This window comes from Crocodylus porosus, unplaced genomic scaffold (genome assembly GCF_001723895.1).
Source record: "Crocodylus porosus isolate Cpor-Errol unplaced genomic scaffold, CroPor_comp1, whole genome shotgun sequence".
NCBI lineage: Eukaryota > Metazoa > Chordata > Crocodylia > Crocodylidae > Crocodylus > Crocodylus porosus.
Window position 1 is genome coordinate 33,135,913 of NW_017728910.1, and position 16,318 is coordinate 33,152,230.

The 16,318-nt window shown below is 47.1% G+C and overlaps 1 protein-coding gene across 2 annotated transcripts in view; it reads left to right on the forward strand.

The window, feature by feature from the left end:
• GK5 (glycerol kinase 5 (putative)) overlaps positions 1–16,318 on the forward strand; it is a 63,809-nt gene that overhangs the window by 39,549 nt on the left and 7,942 nt on the right. For both annotated transcript variants that reach the window (XM_019532987.1, XM_019532986.1), the window contains exon 13: positions 15,116–15,219. In XM_019532987.1, coding sequence (XP_019388532.1) covers positions 15,116–15,219 — 104 coding nt within the window. The remainder of the gene's footprint in view (positions 1–15,115; positions 15,220–16,318) is intronic.

Below are 16,318 nucleotides of genomic sequence, written 5' to 3' on the forward strand. Positions count from 1 at the left end.
TATTGCTCCCTTCTAGCATGCCCACATCCCCCCACATCTTAGTGTCATCAGCGAATTTGACAGGGGGCTTTTTACCTCCTTGTCCAAGTCACTGATGAAGATGTTGAACAGTGTGGGCCCGAGGACCGAGCCCTGGGGGACCCCACTGCCCTCATCCCTCCAGGCTGAAAATGACCTCTCCACCACCACTCTCTGGGTGCGGCCCTCCAGCCAGTTGGCGACCCATTTGACTGTGTACGTGTTGACACCACAGTCCCCTAGTTTCTTAATGAGAACTGGGCGAGAGACAGTGTCGAAAGCCTTCCGAATGTCCAGGAAGACTATGTCCACTGCTACCCCTGCATCTAAGGATTTGGTGACCTGGTTGTAGAAGGCCACCAGGTTGGTCTGACAGGACCAACTGGCCTATAGTTTCCTGGGTCCTCCTTCCTCCCCTTTTTGAAGATGGGAACCACATTGGCCCTCTTTCAGTCCTCTGGCACCATGCCAGATCACCACGAGTGCTCGTACAGCCGTGCCAGGGATGCCACAATGACCTCAGCGAATTCCCTCAGTACTCTAGGTTGGAGATCACCTGGGCTAGCTGATTTGAATACATCCAGTCCCTCTAGAAGTTCCCTAACTAGTTCCTCACTAACCCTTGGCCTAGGTGCGCCTCCCCTGGGGTCTGAGGGAGGCCCAGAGGGGGCGGTGACTGTTCCAGTCCCTGCTCAGGAAAATGGAGGCAAAAAAGTCGTTAAATAGGTTAGCTTTGTCATCTGGTGTGACAACCAAATTTCCTAGCATGTCCTACAGGGGCCCCACATTACCCGGTACCTTCTTTTTGCCCCCTATGTATTTAAAAAAGGACTTCTTATTGTCTTTAATCCGGGAAGCTAGTCCCAATCCCATCTCCGCCTTGGCCTTCCTGACTGCCCCCCTGCATCCCCGAGCAACCACAGTATAGTCCTCCCTGGTGATGGCCCCTCCCTTCCATTGGGTGTATGCCTCCCTTTTAGCTAGGAGACGTTCCCGGATGCTTTTGGTGAGCCATGGGGGCTTTTGCGCCCTCCTGCCCCCTTTGATCCATGTTGGGATTACCTCCCTTTGGGCTTGGAGGATCGTCTCCTTAAGGAGCGACCACTCTTCTTGGACACCTGGCTCCCCTCCCCTCTGGGACCTCAGTGCTTCCCCGACTAGTCTCCTTAGCTCATTGAAGTCTGCCCTCCTGAAATCTAGGGCTGCTGCCTTGCTGCAGGCCTTTGCCACCTTGCGCTGGATGGTGAATTCCAGCAGGCATGATAGCTGTCACCCACGTGGTCGAGCACCTGCAGCCCCTTCACCAAGTCGTCATCCATGGCCAGCACCAGGTCCAAGAAGGCGTCTCCCCTGGTGGGGCTGTGCACCTTCTGGGTTAGATGGAGGTCCTACATCCTGGCTAGGAACCTACGTGAGTGGTCAGACCTGGCTGACTGCTTTTAACAGCAGATGTCTGGAAAGTTCAGGTCACCCATGATGACCACATCCTTTGACCTAACTACCTCCGTGAGCTGACTTAAGAATTCCTGGTTTAGCTCTTCCCCTTGGTTGGGTGGTCTGCAGTAGACCCCCACCGTTAAATCTCTTTCCCCTTGACTGCCTTGTATTCTAACCCAGAGCACTTCAGAGTCCCCCTCCTCTGATTCTTTGCTAATTGACCAGGATGTGTATTCCTCCTTAATGTAGAGCGCCACACCCCCACCTTTCCTCCCTGTCCTGTCCCTCCTGTACAGCCTGTAGCCCTTGATATTCACCACCCAGTCATGCGTTGGGTCTCACCACGTTTCAGTGATCCCCACTATGTCCGGGTTGGTGTCAGCTAGCAGGAGGGTAAGTTTCTTTTGCTTGTTTCCCATACTACGAGCATTTGTGTAGAGGCATTTGAGGCCTCCTGAGGATGTGTGCACTGGCCCCCTACTTTCAGCATTACTCTGGCCCCTGTTGCTTACCTGCATATATGTTCCATTCGTCAGTCTAGGCTGGGCTGTACTTGCGGGTGCCGCTTGGTTTAGTGGTCCAAGGCTTCCTCCTCCCTTGTCTTCCCTTTCCTCCGACAAGCCTAGTTTAAAGCCTGCCAGAGGAGATCTGCAAACCTAGAAGAAAACACACTCTTACCTTTAGGAGAAAGGTGGAGCCCATCCCATCTGAGCATGTCTCTTGTCATGATGTGTGGTTCGTTGTCAAGGAAACCAAAGCCCACCTCGAGACACCATTCCCAAAGCTGCCAGTTGGTCTCTGCGATGCACGTCGCATGCCGTCTTCCATGTCCGCTCACTGGTAGGACAGAAAAGAAAACCACCTGTGCACCTACCTCCTTCAGCACATCCCCCAGAGCATGATAGTCCGCCATCAAGTGATCAGGGCTTCTCCTGGCCGCATCATGAATACCCACTTATATTAGGACCATGGGGTAGTAATCGGTGGGCTGGATCATGGCCTGGATCATCCCCTTCACGTCCTGAATCTTTGCTCTGGATAGGCAGTAGACCTCGTGTGTTGAGGGGTCCTGGCGACAGACAGGGCCCTCTGTACCTCTCAGGATGGAGTCACCTATGACAATCACTCAACACTTTTTCCTCCAGGACTGGTTAGCTCCTTCAGCCTGCTCGGATCAGTTGCCTCCTCTCCGGTTGCCTCCTCTCCTTCCTTCTCCTCCAGAGTTGCCAGGGCCTCGTACCTGTTCTCCAGCCGGACTGGAGGAACTGGTACTGCTGTGTTACGAGCAGCTCTGGTTCTGGAGGTGACCGTCTGCCACTCTGCAGTGGAGGGCACTTCCCAAGGTGCTTCTTCCTTGAGTGTGTGGCCCTGCAGGGAAAGGAAATAGCTGTCAGTTTCATCCTCTGCCTCTCTGATTCCCCTCAGCCTGCTAACCTCCTCCTGGAGCTCCCTTACCTGCGCCTCCAGAGCCCTAAGGCAGGCGCCCGCAGGACAGGTGTGGGGATCCCCAATCCCTGCCCCCCGGGCCTTGCTGGGCAACTCCTTCAGGCCAGGGGGTGGGGGGACGCCAGCCCCCCATGGGGTCTGTCTGGGTGGAGGCCTCAGACGAGCCCCAGGTAGGCTGCGCCCCCCGGGCAGGGGCCCTGGCAGCACTTCGTGTCAGCACCATTGTAGGAGTTGCTGCTTGTTTATGGCTTAGTACAGTGCTTCGCCCTCCCCTAGCAGCAGTCTCCCTCCTGGCACTTCCTGCTCACCCGCTGGCACGAATGCTGACGCAAATGCCGGTGCGCTCTGTTTGTGCCGGCACAGCTCGGGAGCGCGGCTCCCTGCCAGCTAAAAGGGATCCAGGGGGCTTCTTCTCCGGACCTGGCTCATCTGCGTCCGGTCCTTCTGCCCACTTACCTTAGGGGGATCAGCTGCTGCTGCCGCCCCTGCTGCTGGCTTCGCTGCTGCTGCATCCACTTCCGCTTCGGGTCAGGTAAGGGGGCACACGTGCGTGAGGGACACACGTGTGCCTGGATCCCTCCTCTCCTCCCTGCTCCTGGCTCCCGAGGAGCCTCACACATAGGTTCTGTGTGTTCTCTATGTCCCCCTTCCCTCATTCCATTTATGTTCATTCATATGCCAGGGGTTGTGTGTGCCCCATACTAGGAATCTTAACCTTTCCCCCCATGGGAAATGCTCTGTATGCATACTATGCCCTCCTACTTCCCTTTTCACCTGCCATTTTTTACCTTTTTTTTTTCTTTTGGGGGCTCTTCTAAAGTAAGAAAAGGTACTGCTTATATAGCTCTTACTAGTATAGCTGTGTTGAAAAGCCTTAAGTGGGGACAGCGGGTGTGCTGACAAGAGGTTTTCTACTGAGACAGCTGCACCATCTCCCTAAAAGACAAACTAAGCAGACAAGAGCACTTCTCGTGGAACACCTGCTTTTACATTGTTTCTACATAGCTTACTTAGGAGGTATTATTTTTTTCACAATCTTAGACAATATACCTGTGTGGGTAAAATGTAGTAGAGTAGACCTGGTCTGGGAAATAAGAAATTCAAGGTATGAAAATTTTAAATTTTGAGGATGAGCTGAACCAAAGGAGTGGAATTTTTTGGCTAGAAGGTGTTACTGGTTACCGTCAAGTCGTTCTTTGATCTGTAGAGGGTTACAGAGGTGCTTGAAGCTGTTGCGGCTGGCTACATGTAGGGCACTTCGTCTTACATTTCCCTCTTTACATTTTATGGGTATTTTGTATCCAAGTCAAGAGGATTTTGTCCACTAACGCCCATAAAACATTACTTGAAATTTTGGAATTATTTGGTTGTTTTTATCACGCTTCTTGAAGACAGATAAAGAAAATCACATCGAGTTGAGTCCAGGACCTTTCTTTGCTTAGTAAACAAAAATTACTTTTTAAATTTCCTAGAGTCTAGTATAAGATCTGTTTACTTTGAATATATTTGTTTTAAGTTACATGACATACTTTTGTTATCTTGTGCAGATTTTGCAATTTTTCTCCTTTCTACTACTTGATCCAAAAGTACAGTACTTTATTTTGCCAGGTATATAACCAGTCATGCAAACTCACTGGTGGCCTTCTTGCAGACTGCATTTTTAAATAAAAAGATCAGACTTTCTTTTTTTATACAATATGCAAGCAAGAAATGGCAAAAAGCAAATAGGAGGTTGTTTATTCCTACCACAGTCTGTAAAATCCTGCTCAGTAAATCTGTTTTGGTTGGCAGAATACTTATTAATGTATGATGCCTTCACTTGGTGTGTGATTTGATGAAAGGGTGTGGATTTATGGAAAACTTTTTATATTTGCAGACAGGAATTCCAAGAAGGACAAACACTGGCTTGAATCTTCTAGGAATCTTTGACCAGCAATCGTCAAGTATTTGCTGTCCTATGGCATGCCATTTCCCTTATTGACTTATGAAGACCAGTAGTGACTACTGCTAGGGAAGATTGTAAATATCTTCCCTAGGGGGACTGTGTGATGCCAATTGCTTGTAAGCTTCTGGGCAAGTTTTGATCAGGTAGTCAACCCCTGGTGCTGGCAACTATTTGATTGCTTTTATTTTTCATTGTTTGTTAAAGCTATAGAAAAAGTTTGGAATTAGATAATTTGCAGAAGACCTAGCATGCCTTAAATTTCATAGACCCTTAACAAGATCTAGGTACAATGTTGAATATAGGATGGAAACAGCACTGTCAGCTTCGATAGCTTTCCTATTGGCAATGAGTGAACAAATTAACTTGGATTGGAGAACAGGAGGAAGACAGGCAGGAGAAAAGACCAGAAGAGAGAGACAAAAGTAGGTATAGGGGAGTTTTTTGGTATGAGATTGGCTGGCAAAAAAGGGTATAAGATTGCCATGAGGCCTGGTATCAAAGAAACAAGGGCTGGGTATCAAAGAGAGTGGGAGTGAAAGAGAAAGAGCCAAGGATAAAGAAGAGACAGAACTGGAACAGGGACAAGTTGGAAGGGATGAGTAGAAGGGGGCAGGTAGGGGCCCATTTGAGCATGGTTGGTGACCTTTAGATTATGTCCCTTTCTAGAGCTGGATTAGAATTCAGTATTCTTCAATCTCACCATACATTTGCTGTCAGCAAATGTTCAGCACTCACTACCAAAATGCGTCTTTCATCTCATCTAGTGCTGATCCATGTAAAGATTAACAGCTTACTATTGCCTCATTATTGTCATCAAAACAAATTTTAATGGCCATGGCCTCCTTATGGATTAAGTCATAGAATCATAGAAAATTAGAGGTGGAAGGCACTTCAGGAGGTCATCTAGTCCAACCCCCCTGCTCAAACCAGGACCAGCCCCACCTAGATCATCCCAGCCAAAGCTTTGTCTAGCTGGGTTTTGAAAACCTCCAAGGATGGAGCTTCCACCACCTCTTTGGGTAACATGTTCCACTGGTTTACCACCCTCCTAGTGAGAAAATTCTTCCTAATATCTAACCTAAACTTCCCTTGCAGCAACTTGAGACTGTTGCTCCTTGTTCTGTTATCTGCCACCACTGAGAATAGCCTAGCTCCATCCTCTTTCAAACCCCTCTTCAGGTAGTTGAAGACTGCTATTAAGTCTTCTCTGAGTTTCCTCTTCTCTAAACTAAATAAGCCCAGTTCCCTCAGTCTTTCCTCATAAGTCATGTGCCCCAGCCCCCTCACCACTTGTGTTGTCCTCCGCTGAACACTTACCAATTTTTTCATATCCTTTTTGTAGTGGGGGCCCAAAAATGAGCACAGGACTCCAGATGTGGCCTCACCAGTGCTGAATAGAGGGGAATAATTACTTCCCTGGACCCACTGGCAACTCACCTACCAAAGCAGCCCAGTATGCCGTTAGCCTTCCTGGCAACTAGAGCACACTGCTGGCTCATATTCAGCTTATTGTCCAAGTAACCCCCAGGTCCTTTTCTGCAGAGCTGCTGCCCAGCCTCAGTCCCCAGCCTGTACTGGTGCCTGGGATTGATCCAGCCTAAGTGCACGGCTTTGCAGTTGTGCCTGTTGAAACTTATGAGATTCCTTTTGGCCCAGTTCTCCAATTTGTCTAGGTCGCACTGAATCCTAGTCCTACCCTCCAGTGTATCTACTACTCCCCCCACGTTGGTGTCATCTGCAGACTTGCTGAGGGTGCACTTTATGCCATCTTCCAGGTTACTGATGAAGACATTGAACAAAACTGGCCCCAGAATCAATCCCTGGGGCACTCCACTTGATACCGGCTGCCAACTAGACATCGAGCCTTTGATTACTGCCTGTTGAGCCCAGTGCTCCAGCCAATTTTCCATCCTCCTTACAGTCCGTTTATCTAGTCCATACTTCCTTAGCTTGCCTGCAAGAAGGCTGTGAAACACTGTATCAAAAGCCTTGCTAAAATCAAGGTATACTACATTCACCAGTGTCCCCACATCCATAGAGCCAATCATTTCATCATAGAAAGCCATCAGCTTGATCAGGCATGACTTGCCTTTGGTGAATCGATGCTGACTGTTCCTAATCCCCTTCTTCTCTTCCAAGTGCTTAGAAATCGATTCCTTGAGGATCTGCTTCATGATTTTTCTAGGGACTGAGGTGAGGCTGACTGAGCTGTAGTTCCCTGGATCCTCCCTTTTCCTTTTCTTAATGCCATGTGGGTCAGTTTCTTGCCATGTCTTTTAAGATTGTCTGGCTTCATGTTCATTCTGTATTCATTATTGACAGTCTTGTTACGTTAAAACAGCTTTCAGCAGCTGCTAGCTGGTTAGATTGGATTCTGTGAAAAATGCACTTTGTAGTTGTTGATTTTCCATTCTCATAATATGTTTGCACAAAGAAAGTTGCTGGAATTGAACTAGTCCTGATAAGAGTGGTTGCTGGAGGGCTTACAAATATTATCATTGCTGATTACTTTTCCATCTAATATGGAGCAGCTCATGAAGATGATAAGAATCAAAAACGTCAAGCCTGCTGCTCCTCCTCATCTCCAATAGTTCACTGTCATGCAGTCAAGTGAATATAATCATTTTTAGAGCCACAATTAAATAGGAAGTTTGATATCGCAGTATATCCACAGAGGCCAGTGGTTGCTAGTAGTGAACTCTCCCCATCTTTCACACTTCCTCCAGCACTCTATTATGCTTTCTACTTTTTTGACGGTTTTCACTTGTTTGATATAGTCTCTGAATAAAGTAATGCTGAGGTGGTAAGCTGGAGCTGGTGGGGGCTTGATATAATTATGGGCAGGGACTTAGTTTTGTCCATATTGTTATTCAGACAAGTTTCTTGCTTGTATCAAGTGTATTATCATTTGGAGTGATTTTTCCAAATGAACTATCAAGGTAATATTATCAGCTTACTCAAGGTCTCAAAGCAGAACAGTATTCAGCTAAAGGCCATCATCATTAGCTGCTTTTTCCAGCTTATCCATTAGCCAGCCAGTTGTGATATTAAACAGCATTGGTAACAGGAAACAGACTTGTCAACCTCCTGTGAAAGTATAAAACTGGGCTCTATACCAGATTGAGCACAGTTTGTCACTCTATTATGGCACTCTTCTGTTGATCGAGCTCTCTTGACTGGGATGCGAACTTCCTTATCAGATTACATTACCTTGCTCTCTACCCTTAACTGAAGGCTTGACAGAAATCTATTAGAAGTGCTGTGCACAACTTATTAAATTCAGTCATCATCTCAAAAAGTTGTCTTAAGGTAAAGATCTGGTTGGTAGCGGGTCTACCCCATTTGAAGCTGCACTAAAGATCCTGCCCTTTGTCATGAAGTTCACTGCTGACTGACATTAACACACATACAAAGGCTTTCTCTGGGGCTCACAACTTTATATTGCTCTAGTCGCTATATTTGGCCTTATCATTCCTTTTGTATTGAGGCAGAATAAAGGCCTTTTTCAGTCATAGGCATTGATATTTTCAGTCATAGGGTTTGATCTGATTTGAGCAGGGTGTTTGACTAGATCAGTGGTTCTCAACTTTTTTCCTACCAGGACTCATTTGGAAAGATCCATGGCCTGTCCTAACCCACATTCCCCTGTCCCCACAAGCAGTGCTGCTGTCCCTCACTCCCAACTCACAGCCCCTTGCACAGGCTGGAGGGAGGAGGAGGGGAGGCCTCTGGCACCCCCTCCACCCTTAACTAGGCTGGGGCTGTCACACCAGGCAGCTTGGTCATGGCCCCTCTCAGCCCCCAAGCAGCATCTCCCAGCCATCTTGTCCCACCCCCATGAGCTCAGGCACCGGCCCTGGTGCTGTCAGCCCAGCCATGCAGCTCTCCCCCGCTCCCTTTTCCCACTGGAAGGGGCAGGCATCTTCCCACTGTCCCTCTGCCCTGCCCCAGCTTACAACCCTTTTGAAATATTCTTGCTACCCTTGAATTGAGAAATTCTGGACTAGCTGGCCTCCTGAGGTCCCTTTCAGCCCTAGCTTTCTATGATATTGGTGAGCTGTATGGTGAGGAAAATCTTACGCAATTATACCAAAGCCATACTCTAGCAGCTTAGAGTGATATTACATATTTCAAATTGTGGACTGCAATCTAGATCTGTTCTTGGTGAAAAGAATACAACTCCTTCCAGAGCTTTTTCCATTACCTCAAGTGAAAGAGGAACTGTAGACAGCAGGCAACTGAGGAGTTTGCAAATTCAGCTACATCAATGGCAAGGGCCATTTCTACAATCTCTGGCTAATGTTGTCATCTTGATTCTTTAATGAGCTGGCTGGTGCCATTTTCTACTACAAAGGGTGTAGAACTGAATAAAAACTTGAAATCCGGTCTGACAGCAGGCTGTTCTAAACTGGCTTCCTGACTGACCACCAGAATTCCTTATTTTCATACACAATGGTGCCTGTATAATTTTAATTCAGATCCCTTATATGTATGCACAATGATGATCTTTAATTACATAGTGACATATTATTTTTCCACAGAACCCCACATCTTGCAGTACACAGCATGAATGGTATTCACTTAATGAGCAGCTATTTAGTTTTTTGTTTTATTGTCCTTATTTAATGTGTAGCCCTAAACCAGGGGCGGGGAGTTATTTTGGGCGGAGGGCTGCTTACCCAGTTTTGGCAAGCTGCTGAGGGCCGCCTGGGGATCCCTGTCCCTTGACTGGTGCTAGCCTTAGGACATTGGTCCCAAGATGGTGATCAGGGGCGGGGCACCTGTCGGGCCCAGAGCAGGGCGCAGGCTGGTAGGGGTCCGTGGAGCAAGGTTGGGCTGCACCAGCAGAGAGAGTGAGGAGCTGGCCCGGCTCCATAGAAGCCCTGCTGGCTAGGACCCTGTACTTCTGCTGCCCTGCTCTGGGGCCTGCCGGTGCTGGCCCCAGGACGCTGGTGTAGGCCCCATGCACCAGCTCACTTCCAGTGCACCCCCCAGCCCCATGGTACAGGTGGGGGGCAGCATGCAGCCCCAACACCCTGTTCCATGGCAGGAAATGAGCTGGTGCTGAGCATGGGGAAAAGCGGCCCCTTCCCTGCCCCATGGCCAGCATTCCCTGCTGCAGCCACTCGCAGCCCACATAGAGCTGTCCTGAGCAGGCACAGGTGGGAGCCAGGGCAGAGAAGCAGCAGATGTTTGCAGCTGGCCCAGGTTCTGGGTAGCTGCTGACAACTACAGAGCCCAGACTGGGGGGCAGGGGCTTTGGGTGGCGGGGCACAGGACAGCAGGGCTGAGGGGCAAGGGGCACAAGCAAGGCATCCTGCCATATACCCCCAGGCAGGCTGCGAGTGGCTGCAGGGTGGGATGCCGGGCATGGGGTGGGCAAGGGGCCGATTTTCCCCATGCTCAGCATCAGATTGTAATGGGGCCCCTGCTGCCAGCCTGGGCCCCGTGCTGGCTCTGGGCTCGCCTGTCAGGTCTGCTCTGTGGTGGAAGCACCTGCAGCCCCCCCACTTGCCGCGCTGGGCAGTGTTTGCCATCAGTGCTTCTGGGCTGCTCAGCACTTGAGCTCTGGGCAGGCAGCAGCAGCAGCAGCAGCAAACGCTGCCTAGCGTGGCAAGCAGGGGGGCTGCAGCTGCTGCCGCTGCGGAGCAGCCCCAATGGGCAAGCCCAGAGCTGGTGTGAGGCCCAGGCTGGCAGCAGGGCTGGGTTACAAGCTGGTGCTGAGCATGGGTAAAAAGCAGCCCTGCCCCATGGCTGGCGCCCCACATTGCAGCCACTCGCAGCCCACCTGGGACTTAGCCTGCGCCTGCTCAGGACAGCCCCGCATGGGCTGCAAGTGGCTGCAACAGGGAGCACTGGCCATGGGGCAGGGGAGGGGCCACTTTTCCCCATACTCCTTCTCTGCTCGGGGTCCTCCCCTTACCTGAAGTTCCGGTGTGGGGCAGCCACATGGTCCCAGGCCAGAAGCCCCCGCTGGGGCTTCCTGCTGGGGTGGGGCTTCCAGCTGGGGGCGGGCGGGCCCTGCTGTTGCACAGCCCGCTGGGCTTTACCTAGGTCCTACTGCCCCTGGTTCCTGTCATTTTTGACAGGAACCAAAGACAGAGAAATATTAATTTTCTAAATTTTTTAGGGGCCCTGTGGGCCAGAAAGAATGGCCTCGTGGGCTTGATGTGGCCCGCGGGCCATATTTTGCCCACTCCTACCCTAAACCATATACATATTAATCGCTCGTCAAATTCTTATGAATAAAGAACTACCCATTTATTCATGGGCTTTTCTGTGGAGCTTATCACTAGATTATCTGAATAGTTCACAATTTATTTATACTCTGTGTCAGAGGTTCCTGTTATCTTTAAAAATGTCTGTTAATATTAAGTGTCCAGTTTGAGATACTTAGGACCTACCCTTTTAGAGTTTTGAGCATTGAATACAAAAATACTCAGCCCTTTATATTTGTGATTCTCAACCAGGATGCTGTGGTACGCTAGGGTGCTGTGAGATCCTTTAAAGGTGCTACAGGATGCTGTGCAATATTAGCATTGTTAGGTATTCAGACACCAACATGATTCACAAAATAAACCCAGAAATTTCACACACAATATTCTGACCTGTTAGGGTTTTCTGAGTTTTTGCAACAGAAAAAAATTTCTGTTGTTTTTCCATACTCAAAAAACTAGTGAAAGCTAAGAACTGGTATTTTCTGAGAGGTGCTTTGAGTCTAACAAGGAATGTTGTGAATCTGAAGAAGTTGAGAACCTTGCTGCTTTTTATGTTTAGGACACGGTTCCTCTTGACTTCAGTTGCTGTTACAAGCGTCCCTAGTTCTGCAAACAAGACTCAGAGTTTTAAGTTGTGCTCCCCAAAAATGAGGGACATGCAAGTAATTACCATTCATGAAAAGTGTCCTTGAAACAACTTGACAAGCATTGCAGAGAAGCTTGGCAGCAGAATTTGGGACAGAATCTAGTTTGGTAGGACAGCATTTAACTGGCTTAACTTTCAGTTACTGCAGTCGTAGGCCTCATTCGCTTTGCACCTTTGAAATCCTGCCACAAATGAGGCAGGGGGCATACAGACAGCAGGCTGTTTTCAACACAATCCTAATTTATTCTGTATCCATCCTGATTTGAGAGCGGTTCTGTAGAAAAAAACAGTATATGCTCATGTAGTTAAAGATGGTATCATATTGTGTATGTAGAAGGGGCTGATATAAAGTAAGCTAGATTGGCAACTTGAATTCTAACATTTCCTAGCATGCATTTTCAACCTTAATGTTTTAACATAGTTTTTGTGTGTACAGTGAATGTGTACACATGCTTTTGCTTTTATGTAAATAACTTAATACAGGGATAGGCAACCCCTGGCATGCCTAGTGACATGCAGAGACATTTTCATTGGCATGCCACGAGGTGTATGAAGACATTATTTAAAAAAAAAAATTTTTAAGTTGCTGATCCAGGCTCCCCAGGGCAGCCACAGGTCCCAGCACTGCAGCAGGCACCAGGGGCGGAGTCAGAAGAACAGAAAGAGGGACACAGTTTACCCCTTATCCCTGGGCTGCGCCCTCCAGCCGCGGCTGGCCCCTGGAGGGGAGCTGTGGGCAGGCAGGCCTGGGGCTCAGGCAGGCACTGCAGAGGGCCGCTGTGTTGGTGACTCCCGGCCAGCTTGGCCTTGAGTACTGCCTCCCCAGCTGTTTCAGGGGTCCAGGGAGTTCCTGTGACTGGGCCCTGCAGCTGGGCCCTTGCACTGGAGGCAACTCTGCCCTGCTCGTGTTGTGCCCAGCGCACAGGGTGGCTAAGCCTGGAGCTGGGAGCCCTTTGAGCCTGGTGCCCTGTCCTGGCCGGACAGCATCCCCTTGTGGGCAGGGCAGCTGTGGCCCATGCCTGCGGAGCTGTGCAGGCCAGGCTGGGCCCCACCTTGAGTGCTGCTGGGTGCCTCACCTACCTGCCAACCACAGCCTGAGTCTGCAGAGCCCCAGGGCATCCCCTGATTCCTGCTGGGGCCCAACTCTCCTCTGGCTGCTGCCTTCCCAAAGGCCTGGCCAGGCTACCCTGCCCACTGCACCTCCTACCATGCCTGCTTTTCCCCGTGCTGCCTGGACCCTGCCCGAGTGCTTGGTGCCCTGGTGCTGTCTCCACCCTGGTGGGCATTTGTCTGACTAGGCTCCCCCTGGTCCAGGACTCTTGGGGAGGCCTGAGTGCTCCAGCCCTTGTGGCTGCTGCTGGGGTGTCATTGCCTCTCTCTGCTGGATGCTGCTGTGGACCAATGGGCCTGAGCCATAGCTGGTAGCAGAGGGAGATGAGGTCGGTGAGGGACACACCCTCTTTCTTTGCTCTTTTTTTCTGTCTTCTCATTCTTTCTCTCTCTCTCCATCTCATTTTTCTTTTATTTTCCTTTTCCTCTCTTCTCTCTCCTTTTTTCTTTTTTCTCCATTTTTCTTTCTCTCTCTTCTCTTCTCTCTTCTCTTTTTTCTGTCCCTTTTTCTTTTTCTCTTGTTTGTTTTTTTCTTTCTCTTCTCTTTCTCTTTTTTTCTCCTCTTCTTTCTCTTACCTCCTCTCTCCTTTTTTCTATTTCTTCTTTTTCTCTCCTTTTTCTCCTACTTTTTTCTTTACCTCTCTCTCTGTTTTTCTCCTTTCTCTTTTCTTTCTCTTTCCCTCTTTCTCTTTCTCCTCTTGTTTCTTCTTTCTTTTTTTTTTTCTCTCTTATCACACCATGCTTAACAAAAAAAGAATACACAAGAACAAAGGTAGTATATGAAGGTTTATTTATTGTCACCAGATCGATGAGTGGCACAGGGTGAGTCTGTGGACTTGAACCTGTGTATGGGGTCAGTGCACGAGCCAGTCCATCACAGGGGAAACTGTTGGGGTCGGTAAGTGGGTGTGACCAGGTGCTCCAGCCAGCCCCACATGCCCTTTCCAGATCTGATCCTGCATGGTGGCACAATCTGGCACATGGAGGCTCCCCATGGATCTGAAAATTTGGCATCAGGGAGCCCAGAGCTGTGGCAGTTAACATTACTACCACTCCACCACTGCTGCAGGTGGGATCCTGCCACCACTGCCAAATGTCTGGACCCACAGGAAGACCCATAGACCTAAGGATGTGGTTCTGTGGGCTGGAGATTGAGCACCACTGTATTAGAAAGTGATAAAAAAATTATGGATGTCATTTCAGAGCCTAACCCAGCCTCTAACTGATGGGGTGTAGGAAGAAATTGTCACTGTAGTTTGTGTCATAATTGTTTGTTTATCTATGAGATCCCAGGATCTCAAGTTGAGTTCCCCAAAAATGGGGAACCCACAATAGTATCTTGTCGAATAAATGAATTCCTGGGCTTATCTGGTATGGAATTTCTGTGTTAATATGTTGATGGGGATGTCTTCTCTTAAACCCGACTTCCCCTATATAGCTGTACTCTCACACTTTTATTTTTATATGCATTGACATTTCTTTGATTTTTATTTTTGGGTTTCTCCCTGTCCCTAAGCTACAATGTGGTTGAAATCAGAGTTTCTGAGAACTCTATTATAACTGATATTTAGGAAAATAAAACTGTTTTTTTTTTTTTTAAATCTAGGATATTTTTAGTTTGGGCGGGGTGGAGGGGGGGCAGGGGAGAAATTTAACATTGTCCACTTAAAGGCAAATGGTGTGACAGTCTGTTACTCAAATCCACCAAAACAGTGTAGCAGGAAAAGGATATAGAAACTAACTTGCCTATTAACATACAAAAGGAAACTACTTTTGGGGACAGCAGGAATTTAGTACAAATGCATTGCATCATGTCGTGGATTAGAATTATACCATCTAAATTAATTAAAAGAACTACCAGCATCTTCCAAGCTACGTATAAACTAAATAATGTTCTTTAGAAAAGTTCTGGGTAAATTGAAATTAAATACTTCCTCCAAAATCAGTCATAAAAATATCGTGCTTTGTCTTAAACTAGTACTAGAGCCTAAGTATACACTATGTACTTTAAACAAGTGTGAGATAAATTAGATTTGGTACAAGAATTCTGCAATAAACGTAGTACATCTTATTGCTATAGAAATAAATGTATTTGTAAATTGCTGGTTTACTGAAATATATAGACAGCTAAAATACACAATAAACTATTTACATATTGTTTTAATTTTTCTTCTCACTATGCTGCCTGTAATTGTCATGTGTAAGTTTTTTTTTTCCTTACTATTTTAATCCTTTCTCAGAACTTTAGAAATTGAACTCATTCGTATATTTCTCATTGTCAAACTTTTATTTTAGGCCTCTGTGAGTGATCCATATTTGTGTGCTTCTTTTGTGGGTCTGAAAACTTCCACTACCAGAAATCACCTTGTACGAGCTATACTGGAATCTATAGCTTTCAGGTACTGAATTTAATGTCGCTAATTTTTTATATTTTTAACTATTTTTTTTCTCTGAGTCAGGATATTGGTCATCCAGTATGACATAAACAGCTGTACTTTAACCATTTGTAACATGTTAACTATAGGACTCCCTTATCCTCAGCAATGAGCAGCTTTGGCGCCTTCCCTATTTTCCTTGCTAATATAGTACAAAAACATTGTTATGTACATTTGTAAAGGCTCAAAGTTTTTGCTACTAACAAATAGAACAGTTTTCAAAGTGAAATGCACTTAGCCCTTCTGCATGTACAAAACCTGTCTTCTCCCTAAAGTTTCTCCTCTTGCTTCCTGGTTAATTTGGGTAAAACAAACAAACAAACAAACACAAAAACACTATTTCCACCCCTGACTTTCTCTAGGTAGATGGAAGCTGGAGTTTCTTCAGTAACTCAGACTAATGTTTTAGGTTATCAGTGTTTAATATAAGATAGTGATAGATATCATAATATATCCAAGACCAGAATTTATGTTTTCCACTGAACAAGGGGGTGTACTTCTTGCTTACAGGGAAAGCTGAAAGTCTCATCCAAAGTCCCAGTCAAGAAAACTAAAACCCTTCAGTTTATATTTTTTTTTCTTGCTTTGAGTTTACGTTTTTCCTTATCAAATGGGTTAGCTGTCCAGGCAAGATTAAAATTATGCTGTTGACACTTTCAAAAGCAGCTGAAGCACTTGGCTGAATCTCTGCTTAGCATTTTCTTCAACCTTCTTTTCTCATTCTTTCTGAGTGCTTGTTACATCTACTTGCTGTACCTTGCCCTACATAAACTATACTTTTTTGGTTGGGAACCACATTTCCTTATACGGTGCTTAGTACAATGGTCGATCAGGGATCCTGATTTAGGCACAAGGACATTGGACTGTTGCACACCATTATGACAATCTTAATTCATCTTCTTTTGAATCATTTACTCCAGACTAAAAAACTATCACTGGCAGTTCTAAAACTGTGTCACCTTTTGTCCTTTAGCATACTTGCATATTCTATGGATATTGCAAAGTTTTTATAATGTACAACTTACACATACATGCATAATTTATGTATATTAATATTTATTTT